The sequence below is a fragment of the Lampetra planeri genome, chromosome 54 (assembly GCF_965212315.1).
Source record: "Lampetra planeri chromosome 54, kcLamPlan1.2.h2, whole genome shotgun sequence".
Taxonomy (NCBI): domain Eukaryota; kingdom Metazoa; phylum Chordata; class Hyperoartia; order Petromyzontiformes; family Petromyzontidae; genus Lampetra; species Lampetra planeri.
The window spans coordinates 2,595,379-2,612,060 of record NC_136160.1 but is presented as its reverse complement, the minus strand read 5'-3'; the positions used below and the strand labels follow the sequence as shown (position 1 = coordinate 2,612,060).

Below are 16,682 nucleotides of genomic sequence, written 5' to 3'. Positions count from 1 at the left end.
CACCCTCCCCACCCAGCCCCTCTCCAACCCTCCCACCCCCCACCCAGCCCCTCCCCACCCTCCCCACCCAGCCCCTCCCCTCCCACCCTCCCCACCCAGCCCCTCCCCACCCCTCGCACCCCCACCCAGCCCCACCCTCCCCTCCCCACCCAGCCCCTCCCTCCCAACCCAGCCCCTCCCTTCACGACGGACGGACGGACACAATAATCCCCTGTGGGCTGGTGTAACCAGGAGGTTCCTACCAGTAAAAGTTGGTCAAACTTTGGGCGTGTTTACAACGAATGGGGAGTTGTGGGCAATTGGCTAACAGAGGATACAAAAAAATGGAGTAACATCCCATTGGCCCCAGATACAATTGTAATTTACGTCTTATTTTTGGAAGACATTCAAATGTATTGTATTCATGTTAAGCTTTCGTGAGTTAACTCACATTAATGGTTAAAATAATAAAAAAAAACATCAAAATAGCAACTAATATGTTTGTAACTTTTCCAATTGTCACTTTTTGTCGGAAAGAATGGTGACAGGATTTCCACGCTGCCCTTTTTCATATATCTGGTACAGTACGTGCTTTTAAAGAGTAAAAAAAAACAAAGCGAGCTTGGGAAATTGATTTACACTTCAACTGTACCGTGTAAACTTATACATCTTTTAAGAACAATGCCCCACTAAAATATTTTTGAAACTCTCCATTTAACTTGCCACAAAAGGCAAGCAGCTCCAGTGATGCCCTATGCTCCAAAGCTTTGCCATCATCCGTCTGGCATCAGACAACAACGTGATTTAAGCACGTGGTCAAATAATTCTCCACTGGATAAGGAGTATAAGCTGCCCTTCATGGAGTGGGAGGGTGACACGAAACGTTTGAATGTAGAGCAGACAAGAGATGCATTTGCTCCAAGTGTCCGTGCAATCTTTCTTTTGTTAGTTTTGCGAAAAAAATGCACCAAGTTATGAACGAGCAACGTTTGAATCCATTTCGTTATCTCCCATATTACTTTTAATTTGTGGGGATGTGATGGATGATGGTGTGTGTGGTAACTACTAAATAGATTATCCCCTATATCCTTAACAGACTGTAGGGGAAAGTGGTGTTAGCGAGCACCTATAAAGGCCGGAACAGCACACGAGGGGGGGGGGGTGAATTTTGTTATATAAATTATAAAGTATAGTTATTTTGTTGTATTGCTTTGGTTAACTTTTCTGATTCTGCTACGACAATCCCCTCCTAATGCGTATTGCACTATCACACATTCAACTAAAAACACGCGCTTTCAAAAATTACAGTCTGCACATTGCATGCAGTACTATACATAATATACAGGACACTTTTACCTACACGCATACATCACACATGAAGCACTACACGAGCTTTTCACACATAAAAAAACAAAGATTCTCACTATATCCTATAACAGACTGTAGGGGCAACACCACGCCCGGCCATCTTTATATCCCTTATTGGCCATGTTTACACACCGCACCATGTACTCATTTGATGCACCACCCACCCCCTAAAATCGAACCAGAGATAACTTTCAAATCCGTGACAAAGATGACGGCGAAGGGAAGGTGGTGGTGGGGGGGGGGCGAATGGACACGACGATTTTTGTTTGTTCGAGATCGCTTCGCCGTACAGTGCGGTGCGAGTTACATTTATAGCCACAGCCGCCTGCGCATTTCCCGACCATGCGGCCGCACGCCTAGCAACGGTGAACACGTCACCGGTCGTTAGGGGAAACCCGGGTGGGCGGGGGGCGACGGCCTTGTCCGCCGCCGCCGCAGAAGCCTGCTGCCCGGCGCTAGGCGAGGACGGGTGCAACCCCCGTCCCTTCTCCCGGCGGCCATGTTGGTCAGGGAAGAAAAAAAAGTTTGAATTTAAAAATGATTGTCTCAAATTTTGATTTAAAGCTTTCGTGACGTCGTGAGGATTTTTATTGGTTTGTGTTTTTGTTATTTTATTATTTCCCTTCTACGTGACTTTACCAAAAGAACCAATACACTTTACCGAAAGAACCAGATAAAAAGGGCAAAAAAACAATTATCATATTTTGTTACTGGCAAATGAGGTTCCAATGGTATAAATGTCTCCTTCAGAATGTTTATTTTATACCGGAGGAGGAATCCGATGAGCTATGAAGCTCTTTAAAAAAAAAAACATGTCCAGTAGAGGCTGGTCAGAACGTTACAACAACGAATAAAAAATAATATACAAATAAAACTAAACATTTAAAAAATATTACCAGGTAAAGGCTTAATTAGAGGGGGAAATGCAATTTAACGACATTCGTTTTAATACTGTGGCTTTCAAAGGAAATATACAGTATATATAGATATGCTTATACATTAGGTGTCAATGTCTGGTAAATGGCTCTTCATATGCACATGAAGGGCTATTGACCGACATTTCGAGCTTGGCTCTTCATGTTCTTCACGCGAATATTTGTTCCTGTCAAGGTCACCGTGTTATTGATAAATGTGTTGAGTTTTGTTATTTGTGCTAGTGCATCACTGCAAACGCCTGATCTGTAGTTATATGTCAGTTATTAGACTATCTTAAAATTGAATGACTAGTGTATAATACACTATTTGCATAAAAATCATCAAATTTAAGCACCAATTTGTTGTTAATCCACTGCTGGATGAGGGCTGTGGGTCGTGACGATTATGTAATAATTCCTGCAGTCACGAAAGTTCTAAAATTAAGAATTAAGATTGATTATTTAACCATACTTCTCCACACTGGTCAGTGCAATATATAGGTAAGATGTATTTAAATATACCTTACATAAAAACACAAATGGTGTATGTAAATAAACAAAATAATATTTCTGCAGTTTCATACTGATGGAATACGAAAATAGTTTTTAAGTTTTACGAAGTTAACTTAATTTCGCGTTTTCCCTCATAAAGAATTTAAAGTTTCAAATCAATAATTCATTATAATAATTATCAGCAGATTTGTAATGTCAACGCTTAAGTGTAATCAGGGGACAGTGCCGAATATCATTTCCATTGCTGGAAATTCCACATCCATGTCACACTAACCAATCTCCCCAATCTTTTGGGTCATTTTTAATTATTATAATTATTATTATCAAATATGGGTGGACTGATTTTGGTTTTTTGGGAAGAGGATTTCAACAAGTTGAGAGATATCCCCCTCCCCTCCGCCTCGACATTTATAATACATTTCTCGGAAACCTGTTGCAATATGGGCCCTCGATTTTTAACAACTTAGGAGCGTGCTGCGAAGTGGAAGAAAAACACCGCCACGTAAGGGAGACAAAGGCGGCCGGGCGAGGGGTTTGGCAACACCACCACCACCACCCTCTTATACGACACGATGGACGGGTGCGTGGTGGTTGGGGGATCTTTGTCTGTGTCCACGTGTGTTGTGTGTAAACATTGCCACGAGGGAGACAAAGGCGGTCGGGCGTGGTGCTGGCCACCCCACCCCTCGTGTACCGTAGGTGCTCGCTAACAGCACTTGCCCCAACAGTTGAAGAGGCTATACGGGGGTGGGGGGGATCTTTGCATTTGCCTTTGGTGTGGGGTGGGGATGAGCCCCGGGAATCACCCCCCTACCCCCCTCAACCCCTCCCCCCACCTCAAGCGAAGCCCATTGGTCGAGTCAGGCGGCGCGGTGACGCCAGAGTGACGCAGTGTTGGGAGAGGAGGGGGCGGGATGAGGAGGAGGGGGAGGGGTTTAGTGGTGGAGGGGTTTGGTGGTGGAGGGGTTTAGTGGTGAAGGGGGAGGGGTTTAGTGGTGGAGGGGGAGGGGTTTGGTGGTGGAGGGGTTTGGTGGTGGAGGGGTTTAGTGGTGAAGGGGGAGGGGTTTAGTGGTGGAGGGGGAGGGGTTTGGTGGTGGAGGGGGAGGGGTTTGGTGGTGGAGGGGGAGGGGTTTGATGGTGGAGGGGGAGGAGTTTGGTGGTGGAGGGGGGGGGGGTTTGGTGGTGGAGGGGGAGGGGTTTGGTGGTGGAGGGGTTTAGTGGTGGAGGGGGAGGGGTTTGATGGTGGAGGGGGAGGGGTTTAGTGGTGGAGGGGGCGGGGTTTGGTGGTGGAGGGGGAGGGGTTGAAGGGGGAGGGGTTTGGTGGTGGAGGGGTTTAGTGGTGTAGGGGGAGGGGTTTAGTGGAGGGGCGGGGTTTGGTGGTGGAGGGGGAGGGGTTTGGTGGTGGAGGGGGAGGGGTTTAGTGGTGGAGGGGTTTGATGGTGGAGGGGTTTAGTGGTGGAGGGGGCGGGGTTTGGTGGTGGAGGGGTTGAAGGGGGAGGGGTTTGGTGGTGGAGGGGGAGGGGTTTAGTGGTGGAGGGGGCGGGGTTTGGTGGTGGAGGGGGAGGGGTTTGGTGGTGGAGGGGTTTGTTGGGGAGGGGGAGGGCTTTAGTGGTGGAGGGGGCGGGTTTGGTGTGGAGGGGGAGGGGGTTGAAGGGGGAGGGGTTTGGTGGTGGAGGGGGAGGGGTTTGGTGGTGGAGGGGGAGGGGTTTAGTAGTGGAGGGGGCGGGGTTTGGTGGTGGAGGGGGGAGGGGTTTGAAGGGGCGGGGTTTGTTGGTGGAGGGGAACTCGCGCGAGTTTCCCCATCGGCAGCAGCAGCAGCAGTGGGCAGCGGTAGCAGCTGCAACGTCCCCCGCAAGTCACGTTGACTTGGGCGTCCGCGTGTGTGTCTGTGCATGTGTCTGTGTGTGTGCGGTGGTGGTGGTAGCTAGGAGGGGAGACGGGAGGAGGGGATATCCAGCCGCTTAACTCTTTCGCAAGGGGTTTCTCTCGTGTTTTTTTTTGGTCATTTAGTATCGGTTACCAACCATTGTGTTTTGTAGGAGGTGGTGGGTGGGTGGTGGGGAGTGAGGGGGAGAATCGCTCTTTCGACCACCCACACAAACCCTGCCCCCCCCCCCCTTGCTTCTCCTCTTTCCTCTGTCTCCGTTCTTCTCGCTGCGAAGTCCTTGAAGAGGGAAGGGGGAGAAGGAGGCATCGTCCCGTGTGTTGTGGCTGGATAAGTCGCGTTTTTCTTTATTTTTTTTTAATGATTGCCTGCGAGTTCGTGCCGCGATTCAGTTCGATGACTGGGAATTACAGCAATGATGAATTTGATTTCAGACTCATATTTGATGAAAACGGCTCGGGACCGCACTCAGGTCAGTGCCAACCCCAACCCCAAAACAAACCAAGACCCCCCCCCAAGACCCTTTTAACTGTTACGTAATCCTAAACACTTTACTGTAGTCTGGTGCAAGTTAATTCCTTTCCGAAGCGTGAAAAAGTTGTTGTCCATGCTTTTAACAGAGTGATCCGTTTTTTGAAATCGATATTCCTCCCAAATTCGCATTGAATCATCTCTCGTTTTCGCATCAACAGGTTATTGTTGAATCACAATGCAGTGTCAAGGAGAGCTTTGTTTCCATATATGGGGGAAAAAAGTGTGCTTATTCTATCGTGAGAGAGCGTACAAAAGAATTGGGATACGTGTAGATGTGCAGGATTTTTTCAAAATTTAAAATGTATCATCGAAATTATTGTTGTGGGATATCTTTAAACGAATCACTCTGTTATATCTTTTTTCGTTGAAATTCCTCTGTACAGTACGTGAATAGTTCATCTTAATATAGGGGCTTGCACGACCACCATGTGTGTATATATATAGACTGTATTAGTGTACTTGAGGGCACCAGACTTAATAATATATATTTTTTAAACTCGATCCAAATATGAAAACACTTAATTATTAAAAAATATTTGCCAAATGTCAAGTTCACTAATTGTTTACGATGATGTCCTGTGTATGTGTATATGCTCGTTCATAAGTGACACTTATTAACACTCAACGTTTTCAAAAGGAGAAAGAGTTGGTTAGTTGGTTGGTGGTCGTGGTGTGTGTGTGTGAGATGGGTGGTTTTGTGAACCATTCAAAGCACATGTAACGGTGTTACCCATCTCACCACGTGAATTGTCTCCGCGTGTAAATTGCCTTGGTGCGTTCACGATGATCAACATCGCACGCTTATACAGTAACCTCGCATTGGAACGAAGAAACAAGTTGCGCAAAAAAACAAAAGCATGTGTCTCAACTTACAGCTTAGACGGCCTCGTCTTGCGAAGGCAATGAACCTCTGCTGTGTGTTTTCATGGGGGGGGGGGTAGTGGACGGGATTTGTCAGGCACCACCAACAACCACAGCAATTGTTGTTCATCTTGATAACTCATTAACCCAGACGGGTGCTGCTGCTGCACGTTCATAGAGCTGTGAAACTTACAAAGACAAAGATCCCCCATATCGCCTTAACAGACTGTAGGGGCAAGTGCTGTAAGCGAGTAGCACCTATGAAGGCCGACACTGTGGCACACGAGGGGGTGGGTGGCCAGCACCACGCCCGGCCGCCTTTGTCTCCCCAGTGGCGATGTTTACCACAAACCGCACCGGGTCCTCATTTGAGGCCGAGTCGACCTAGGGGAGGCGACAGGTCCGGTTTAGATAATCGTCACCGGTGTTGGCCGTGAACGGGAATGGAACTCGGGTCGCCGGGTTCGTAGCGTAGCGCGCTAACCGCTGCACCACCGTTCTCTGCTTACATCCCTTCCCTGTCTTTACCACATTGACAAAACGACTGCTAAACCACACTGACACAATAGGAAGGATTCTCTAGCAGGGCAGGTAGCAACCCCAATATGGGTTATTTTACATGGTGCTAGCAGCCGCGGTGAACTGATAAATTACCTATTGCTGCCTGTTAATTGACCAAAAACACGTGGGGTGATGCCATTAAAACGGTGTGTGTGTGAGCCCTTATCGGTCTCACGCCTTGGGAAAGTTCACACAAGCGAGGCAGACCTTTACTGGTTCTGTATAAATTAGTTTTGCCAATATTCAACCGCAAACTGTCCCAATTGAAACAAAAACGTTTTGTTTTCAATGCGGCGTTTCAGTTTTGTACCATAATGTTGCCATTCCAGCCTTGCGTATGATGGCAGAAATATGTTAAGAGAGAGGGCTTCAGGAGAGAAGAGAGTTAGTGGAGTTTTGCTATTCCTCTGTTGAAGGCGTGCCAACTACTCCATATTGTCCATAATGTAGGTTTTTTCGGGGTTATATCGCGTAAAATATAAATGTGTCGTTAAACCCGCCACCACCCGACATAGCCAATTAGTAAGGGTTGTCACGTAAACAGAACGTGGCCAATTCGTTACTAGTACAGCAGCACACCGCTGTGTTGGAGAGCAAATCCAAACAAATCTTACGAATCGGCAGTGTCGGGTGGTGGCGGGGTTTCACGACACATTTATATTTTACACGATCTAACCAAACCAAATCTCTTATGGATGATAATGTTGGTCGCGAAAGCCTACTTCGTGTTAAAGCTAATGTATATCGGTCTACTTTTTTGTCCATAGGTTGGGTTTGCACGTACAACACAATTCCACACTTACGTGGCTTGTCATTAATTTTCAATTTATAACGGGAGATGCGTGTGTGACGGCCTGTCGATGTTCCAACGTGGTTGATCGTAGGTTATACAACTCGCCGTTCTCCTCAACGGAATGCCAAAAGCTAGGAGGGAGGGAGTAGTTGCGATGATGTTTGGCCCCTCGATCGAGGCGTTTGTTCTGGAAAGTTTTATTTGAATGAAAAAAAGTGCCATTTATTAACCAGCTAAGAGCCCGTTGAGAAATGAAGTGGTTGTAGGAAGGTTTGGTTTTAATGCATATCCGAGTTACGTTGTTGGACTTAGGTATGTCGGCCGATATGAGAAAAGGTCTCGTTTGAAAACATCAATAGACCATTGACATTTACACCAGACACAAATACACTGGACTGTGTTTATGGGTGGTTAATTTGCCCTGGGGCGGATATGTGACTGTTGAAAATCCGAAGTTGTTACTGTACAGTAACACAACAAATTTCAGTGTGTAAACAACTCATAAGGCGCCATTTGAAACGTAGAAACGGATGCAGCACACACAAAAAAACGTACGTATAAGACATTTCAACTACTGTAACGTCTGAGTTAAGTCCTTAAAACCCTCGTGTATATGTACAGTGGCATTTGGTCACGGTCTATAAAGCGACTGCAATAACAAAGTTGACTACCGTAAGGTACAGTGAAACCAATTGATCTGGAGGAAAGTTACGGCCACCCATAACCATGCGGATGGTCAAACAGTGTTGAAAACCTCACATCACCACAGCCGCACACATTAAAAATTAACCATGGGGACTGCATATGCGATGCTGTAATCATGCGGTCACGTAAGTGCACGTATTCGCCTTTAAGTGCAATGCACGCACGTTGCACTTAAGAAGCCGGTTGGATCAATGTGACTTTCTCGACACAGTACATTAAGAGTGGGGGAGGCAGGGATTGGGATCAGCCCACACAGCTTGCTCGTACGACTTTATCTCAAAACACTTATGAGGTTTTTAAGTATACACATACTGTGCATGCCAAGTATTTCACTTGTTTTCTTTTATGAAGGGCGATGAAATATCAATTCAGTAAAGCGTGTGGACATGTATGAAGAGTAGACGTTGGGATTGCCTTCATCCAGCAGTGGATAAGAAAAAAGGGCTGTACTATAAATACAACTTGTGATAAAATTCTGCAGCGAAAAGAAATTATTTTCATGTGCTGTGATAATACCATTTGGATAACAACACGTTTTCTCAACACGCATTTATAGTACTGCAGTTGTACAGTGCTAACCAATATCATTGACATTACTTGTACAATATTTAGTGCGTTGCAAATACTTTTTTTGAAAGTAACCTATAACAGGTTTGTGGCTTGGAAACATTCGATAAGCTTGTGTTTTAATAAACAACATCTGCCGCCCAAAAAAATTCAGTTTTAAACGTTTCATGCAGTTATTGTGGGAGCTTAAGTTGCAGTGTCACCTGCTGCGTGTAGGTCCGTTAATTTGCGGATAGACCAATTAATATAAATAATTATATAATTGCTATTAATTGGTTTATCCACAATCACTGACCCCAATATCAGTGAGTTGTTGCGGTATAACAGAACCCGATTGTAATTGTTTTTTATGTTGTTTGCCAAATGCAGGGCTGTCTTTTGAATGTGCTCAGATGCCACTCTTGTTTAAATGATGTTCCTACTTTGACAAGCGGGTTCTCAAACAATGCATGTTAACGATGTGTAACAGCACATGTTCAGAAATTGTGACCAACGACAACCCGCGATGACGTTTGTGGCTAAGCTCGAGCCTATAGGACAATGTTTGAACTCAGCAGCAGAGACTTCTTACCATAGGAATGTGGAATTGCCTCCATTGGCCCAGGATCATCAGCAGAGTTGCGCTTGATATATACACTCCTGATGTTTGTATACAACAAAAAACAATGTAGGTCCACGTACTATCGTCGTGTAAACTTTCAAAGTGGCATTGGATGATGTTGGGTCGGAGACATCAAGGCATAACACTTAAATGGAGACAATATTATCCGTTTCAGATTTATTGATGACATAGTCTTTAACCAATGGAAACGATCTATGGCAAATGTACGAATGACGTATAGAAAAAAACTGCTAATTAGTGCTCAAGATAAATATGAGTAAAATTAAAAGTCACTTATATCAAGTATGCTAAACAATTGAATATCTGTTGGAGGGGCACAATTGTCAAACAAATCAAGAGTATGAACTGTATAGGGCAGGCAGTTTATTGAATGAGATCAGGTTGTTTGGAGTGCTGTTTGGAAAATAACAATGGAAAGCAGAAACACACCACTGTTCCTAAAAAAGAAACGCATCATTACCTGCTATGTCATACGATTCCGAAAAACATAGACGTCGGCAAATGTAGTGGGAAAAAAAATCCTGAAAAGTGTTGCAAATACTGAGCCAGGTAGAGGAACCACGTGGGCCTGAGAACTTAAGCGATTCAAAGAAATCGTACTTTTGAGAAAAATTTGTTGGGTGCCTCTCCAGAATGGATGATGGCCAGTGGTCATAGCTAACGATTGGAGTGGCACCCAAAGAATGGTGCATGCTTTGGTAGGTCTTCATCCATCGGTAGATAGATCATGGTTGATAGTAATTATCAGTAACATCATTTACCCCTGAATAGACCTTACAAACTCATATTTTTTTTCTTTTTAAAGATGTTCAGCTTCCAATGGGGATACATAAATGATTGGTTCCCAACTTTTTGGGGGTGCAACTCTCAGATGGGTAATGCACAAGATTGACCAGCTGGTGGCACGATATTGATTGACTATCAGCTGCGTGAGACGTTACAATGAGGTTAGGGAGGAAATATCTACATTTGCTGTGTAAAAAAAAAAGTGCCATTATCACGGTGTGAAATGCATGGGAATGGGTATACCCCGCCATGAGAGCGTGGGATTGGAGAAGGTCTGTTGACGGTAAGATTAATTTTCAAATTGGAGTAAATTTGGACCACGGCCACGGGACATATGCAAAAATAATAATAATGTTGAGACTAACGATAATAACACTCAATGTTATTTTGTGAATGAGGGGAACGTCGGTGCAGTGCTCTAACCACTGTCCCACCACTCCCCTCACTCCCCTTGAATAAATCCAGCAAGTACTTGCCCCACGTGCTGATTTCATCGCTCTGTTAATTATTACCGTGTTGCGTATTACTGTATCGTTTATCCTGTAGTATGGTTAATCCGTAGAACTCTCCACATCCACGACGACTCTTGTCTCCGTGGTACCTGCAGGGGCAATGAAAAGGTCAAGCACCTATTGTTCTTGTTATGCAAAGGTCGTGCTCCTATTGTTCCTGTTATATGCCTTTTTTGTGTGCGTGGATCAGTTGAGTAAATTTGCTGATAATATCGCGGATAATAGGATCCAGGATTTAAATTTCGATTTAAAGCTTTCGTGACTGCAGGGATTCATCTTCTTCGTTCTTTCGGTAAAGTCACGTAGAAGGGAAATAATAAAATAATAAAAATAAAACATAATAAAATAATTCTCACGAAGAACAGGTCTGTCGGAAAGACAACGCTGTCTTTCCGACAGACCTGTTCTTCACCTGAGGACGGCTGCTTGTGTTGTGGCCGAAACGTCGTGAGAATTATTGTATTATGTTTTATTTTTATTATTTTATTATTTCCCTTCTACGTGACTTTACCCGAAAGAACCAAGAAGAGGATCCAGGATGTTTGGTCCTCCACATTGCCACGGCTAAGAGGGGCTCGGACTCACCCATCTTGTCTGCGTTCGGCAACCCTGCTGGACATTTGTGAAAACTACTGGGCATCTGTCAAAAAGAGCTTAATAGCTCAGTGGATTCCTCCAGTATAAATACATTTTCTGATTCTCAATCCAGATATGGTGAACCATGCAGAGCTCTTGCCCCAGGGGGAGGGACATCCTGTGTTGCCAGAGTAACACGCAGCGCTGCAGACAGCATAACACACACATGGCAGCAGATAAGAGTGAACATTGCGTTTATCTACAGCATCATCGTTATTATTATAAGGCAGTGTTAATGATTAAGGTTGTGATGGATTTGTTTTTGTAAACCACTGCCAACGCAGTTCCTTATTTTGATTCTTTTTCCGCCACAACACATGCTTTTCAAAGAATTCGTGCTGTTGAGAAAAATCTGTTGGGTGCGTCGCTTCAATGGATGATGGCCAGTGGGCATAACGAGCGGTGGAGTGGCAGCCAAAGAAGGGAGCATGCTCTGGGAGGTCTTTATTCATCGGTGGATAGATCATGGCTGATTGTGATTATTAGTTACATCATTTACCTCTAAATAGACCTCAACTTTTTCTTTTTTCTTTTTAAAAATGCCCAGCTTGAACATTGCAATTTTCTACACCATCAACGTTATTATTATTGTTACGCAGTGTTAATGATTAAGGTTGTGATGGATTTGTTTTTGTCCACCACTGCCAACGCTTCGCTTGGCCTACGACCAAATCACCCGGAATGTGTCCAAGCTTGGAAGCTTTGGGCATGGATAGTGTTCGGATGCGCGACCATTGTGTACATATATAAACACATTCCTGCGGAGGGAGCTGGTAGGAACGTTGGGTTGCTCAGTCAATGGCCAGGGTCAACGGCGGCGTGGTGTATTCCGCAAATATGGCCGACTGCGAGGGCGGGCACAAGCCGGCGTGAGTAGGTTAAACGTTGAGTTTTATGAGGGCACCACGGGGTGACCAGCCCCTCCCCACCCAGCCCCACCCCCCACCCAGTCCCACCCTCCCAACCCAGCCCCTCCCCACCCTCCCCACCCAGCCTCTCCCCACCCTCCCCTCTCCACGCAGCCCCACCCCTCCCATTTTTGGATGCACGACGGAGGGACACAATAATCCCCTGTGGGCTGGTGGAACCAGGTGGTTCCTACCAGTATTATTGTACTCTACTTCTCTTCTCTCAACGGATCTGCCCCCCCCCCTTCACCAACATGCACTACATGAGTGTAGTGCATTATGGTAAAATACCCCCAATGCCCTACATTGGATTGCGTAGGGAGGCATTCATCCAGCAGTAGATTGTCAAAAGGGCTGCACATGCATAGTACAGCCTTGCTATACTTAACTAGAACCTTGGTATCCCAGAGGCAATCTTTAATTCGTTATTTTTTCTGCGTATCCTTGTATGCAAGTAACTAGGCTAAATAACCTGTTGCCAAAATGTTGGTATTTTGTATACACTGCATGTATACTTAATGAATATAATGCATGAGAGTATTTACAATGACACTTCTATTTGGCATTACAGTCTTTGCAGTAACAAGTTGTGTAATGATGCACTGTGCACATGTCTATAGTGGCATGTAGTAATTCCACAGCACGAGTATATAAAGGCATGTCTAAATACAGTTTACATTTCCATACACGTGTGTATGTGTATACAGTATAACGGTTGAAGCAAATATATCGAAGCATATACAGTATGAAGGCAGAAATGTACATACGTATGACTGTACAGTACATGAACGTACACATAAACTTATCTTATGTCTTAATATTGCATAAATGTAGTAATGCACACGACAAAATATTTGGTAACGTGGGGACGGGTTTACTTTACGTAGATCCTAGATTCCACGGCACTGCAGTAAATAGTCAAACAATTCCCGGACTTAGTCGTACATCGTGTGACAAAATCTCCTTTGCTCCCTGTAGGAAAATAGGGGCCTTTCTCCAGGTATGTCCAGCGAGGTGTCGCAGGCTTTTACAGGCGCGGCACACCTTGCTGCCCTTGTCAAGAGGCCTGCTCCTCCACAGCGGCCTACGCGACGTCACCTTTGCCGCGTTTTTCGTCATCGTCGTTGTCGCCGCCATCGTCACCGCCAGGCAGGGTCTACTCCCCTGTCCTCTTCGGCCTTTGTTGGGGTGGGGGGGGGACCTTGCAGAGTCCTTCGAGGTTAGCCACATGGTGACATCCTCAAGTTCTAGATTTGAAGCTTTCGTGACTGCAAGGATTCATACTCTTAGATCTTTCGGTAAAGTCACGTAGGTAAAAAATGAAATTAAAATGAATCATCAGGTGACGGAGACTTGTGTTGACTCCGAAACGTCGTGATTTTTATTTTATTAATTTTAATTTAATTTTTTACCTACGTGACTTTACCGAAAGAACTAAGAGTAAGACATCCTCGAGTTTTCGCAGCCTGGATGGAATGTCGCTGCAGGAGTGCCAGGCATTCTCGGTGCAGCTAGCTGCAACTGGTAGCTGGTTGGCTGGTCTTCTGTGTGTCTCTGGCCGCGTGCAGTGTGGGTAATAAGCCGGCCACAGCGGCTTCCACTAATCGGTGGAGAGAATCGTTCCGCACCTGTGCCCAGGCCGGAGAGTGGGCCTGATTAACGCATCCTTGATCGTGAGGGTCCTAGCAAAAAAACCTAATTGTGTTTTAGGGGTCTTCTTCATCTCCAGGGTAGAGCTTCTAAGGAAGATCCTTCCGTTGTTGGCATTGCAAAACTATTTGAGCTCCAAATAGCCTGTTCATTTGAATGACCTTGACGCTTCTATAACAATGCATTGTATGTTTAGTATGGTCTTAAAATAGCAAGATACTAACTTTATATGGGTGGCTTTATCCGATTTACTTTTATAACATCAGAAACTGCCCAACGTTCAGGTTCAGTCTATGGTGCACCCATGGCATGGACAATTTCATCATCCCTCTTCACTCACGGGAATTTGAGCAATGGGAATTTTACATGGGTGGACAGGAAGGCCCTCGTTACCTTTACGAATCCAGAAATAACTATGAAGACAGAGGTAATAGGGGCTTCTCGCCAGTTCCACATAAACAGCAGCATACAATTATGCTGCGTCTCAAATAAGATCTGTGAATGACAGGCTGTATAATAATATAGCAAAGGGCTGTTTCATCTACATAACAAAGGCTCAGTCCCATTTACAGCAGCCGCACCTTAACAACTCTGGCACCTCCCAGTTCAACCAGTCTACACAACAAAGGCTCATTCCTAGCAGCAGCCTCAGCCGCACCAACCTCACAATAATAATAATACAAAACTCCGATCCAGGTGCCTACCTTGGCTCCTCCCCCCCTCAACCAGTATATATACAAGGATGGGTCTCTTAGAATGTCTCTTTACTTGATACAGCAATCGTGCTGTGACGGTTCCACCTGAAGACGGAAGCTTGTGTTGCCTCCGAAACGTCGTGATTTTTATTTTACTTTTATTAATTGTATTTTTTACCTACGTGACTTTACCGAAAAAACCTAAGAGTATGAATCCTTGCAGTCACGAAAGCTTCAAATCTAGAATGTATAATAATTTCTAATCCCTCGCCAATCTGCTGCTAGATGAAGGCCTCACCCGGGCCCTGTAAGCCACGGGGCTGTTTGAACGTGCTTCCCCCACACCTGGTCAGTGTTGGCACGGTGACGCGAGGGAAGAGGGACAGGGGGGTCTGTCTGAGATATCACTTTCCGCTGATGTTAGACGCGGCCGGGAATCGGAACTTGGTTCGCCGGCTTGGTAAATGTGGTGAACGAACCACGGTACCACCGCTACCCCCCAGTGACAGATTACACATCACATAAACTGGTGTAACACCCTCTTATATAGACGGCACGCTCTGATTCGGCCGAGGGTATGTGTACAGGTCAAATTGTTATCTTTTGACTGAGATGCCACATCATTTGAGCCCTGAATAAATGCAAATCCGTATCCCCTATGTACAGCATTTACAGGCATGTTGACCGCTGTGGTGGAACACATGCCTAAACACCGGTTAAAATGCACGGTAGAGTTATGAGGTGTAAAGTTTTAAGTTATTCTAGTCGTCCAGGCAACCTGAAACTGTTTTGGGCCGACTGTCCGAAAAATAAACAGCGCCTAAAAACGGAGCTGCATTTAAATCAATGGCGCCACGCCGGTCATACACAGTGCATAGTCCTGCCCACCTTTATTATAAATAGCTTTAAGAGCCGTTTGAACGCTATAGCGAATTTAGGAATAGAACCATTTGTGCTAGCAGCACAGCCAAACGACATTAATGGGTCGATTACTGGACAAACAGACACAAGCGAAGAGCACATGAAATGTCAGGGCTATCAATGCCCCCCTATTTGTAGAGGTGCCATGTGGAGCAGTGTGCATTAAGCGGTGTGTGTGTGTGGGTGTCTGCGTGTGGCATAGTGCTTAATGCTTTAATTGTACTACAGTAGTCATGGGCTTGCAATATGGGTAAGCACATCTGTGACAATTGGTACCTATATTCACACCTGTACACCCTAAAAAGTGCCATCATGAAAGGCGTGCATGTGGTGATGTTGACATTGCTTCAAATGCTATGGTTAAATGCATGCGGTATTTAAGCAGAGCTCCATTCTTTACGCCAATTATGAATAAACATTTTTGTTGCATCAGCTTACTCGTTTTCCAGACCAATATTATCCAGCAGCATTTGTTTAAGCAAGCAAGCAAACTCTGAACAGGCTTTGACATTCTGAGTCTCATCAGCAGTCAGGCTATCTGCCAGGTCTCTGCTGGCAGAGGCCAAGGGGGGCAATTATGATGGTCCTCCAGCTGTGGAGGATGTGGTAAGGACCGTGGCCTTGCTCTGCCTAATTCTCATCACCCAAGTTTAGTCTGGCATGTCTTTTGTCATTTTATTAAAGGCATCACGATGCCAAAAGTAGTGTTCCCTGGGCAGAGCGCTGCAAATTTCTTTGCTATGAAATTCCCAACCTTGAATTTCACCAGCCCTGAAGACAAAATCATTGTGCATTGTGTTGTGAAGCATTATGGGTAAAATCATGTATAAATAGACCTCCGTTCTGTATCTCCACATGGTCACATACTCTATATATATTTGAGTCTCTCGGTTTACTGGCGTTCTAAACCAATACCCAGCAGGTTTTGTTCAAGCAAGTAAATTATAAACCGGTTTCAACCTTCTGAGTTCTATCAGCAGAGTCGGGCTGCAAGCGGATCGCTCCACAAACCAAATGGTGGCATAGCCATGGATTGGATCTCAATGTAGATGTGGGCACACATAGAAAAACCCAAGTCCCCTATTCAGTAGTAGAGTGGTGGAGTTCGACTTACGTGAGAGAGAATAGAGAGGACAGAAAACATAGGATGGAAGCGGTAAAAAAGAGAGTGCACAGAGAGAACCACTGTGAGAGCAGATATGGATTGAGGCAGAGCCACTGGAGACACGCAAACACGGACATGTATGTAGAGGAGAGACACACGTTGAGACA

At 45.2% G+C, this 16,682-nt stretch overlaps 1 protein-coding gene across 2 annotated transcripts in view; it reads left to right on the top strand.

Moving 5' to 3' along the window:
* The first annotated feature begins 4,584 nt into the window (after window positions 1-4,584).
* LOC144735233 (nuclear factor of activated T-cells, cytoplasmic 3-like) overlaps window positions 4,585-16,682 on the top strand; it is a 147,938-nt gene continuing 135,840 nt past the window's right edge. For both annotated transcript variants that reach the window (XM_078617721.1, XM_078617720.1), the window contains exon 1: window positions 4,585-5,131. In XM_078617721.1, coding sequence (XP_078473847.1) covers window positions 5,020-5,131 — 112 coding nt within the window. In that variant the 5' untranslated portion in view covers window positions 4,585-5,019. The remainder of the gene's footprint in view (window positions 5,132-16,682) is intronic.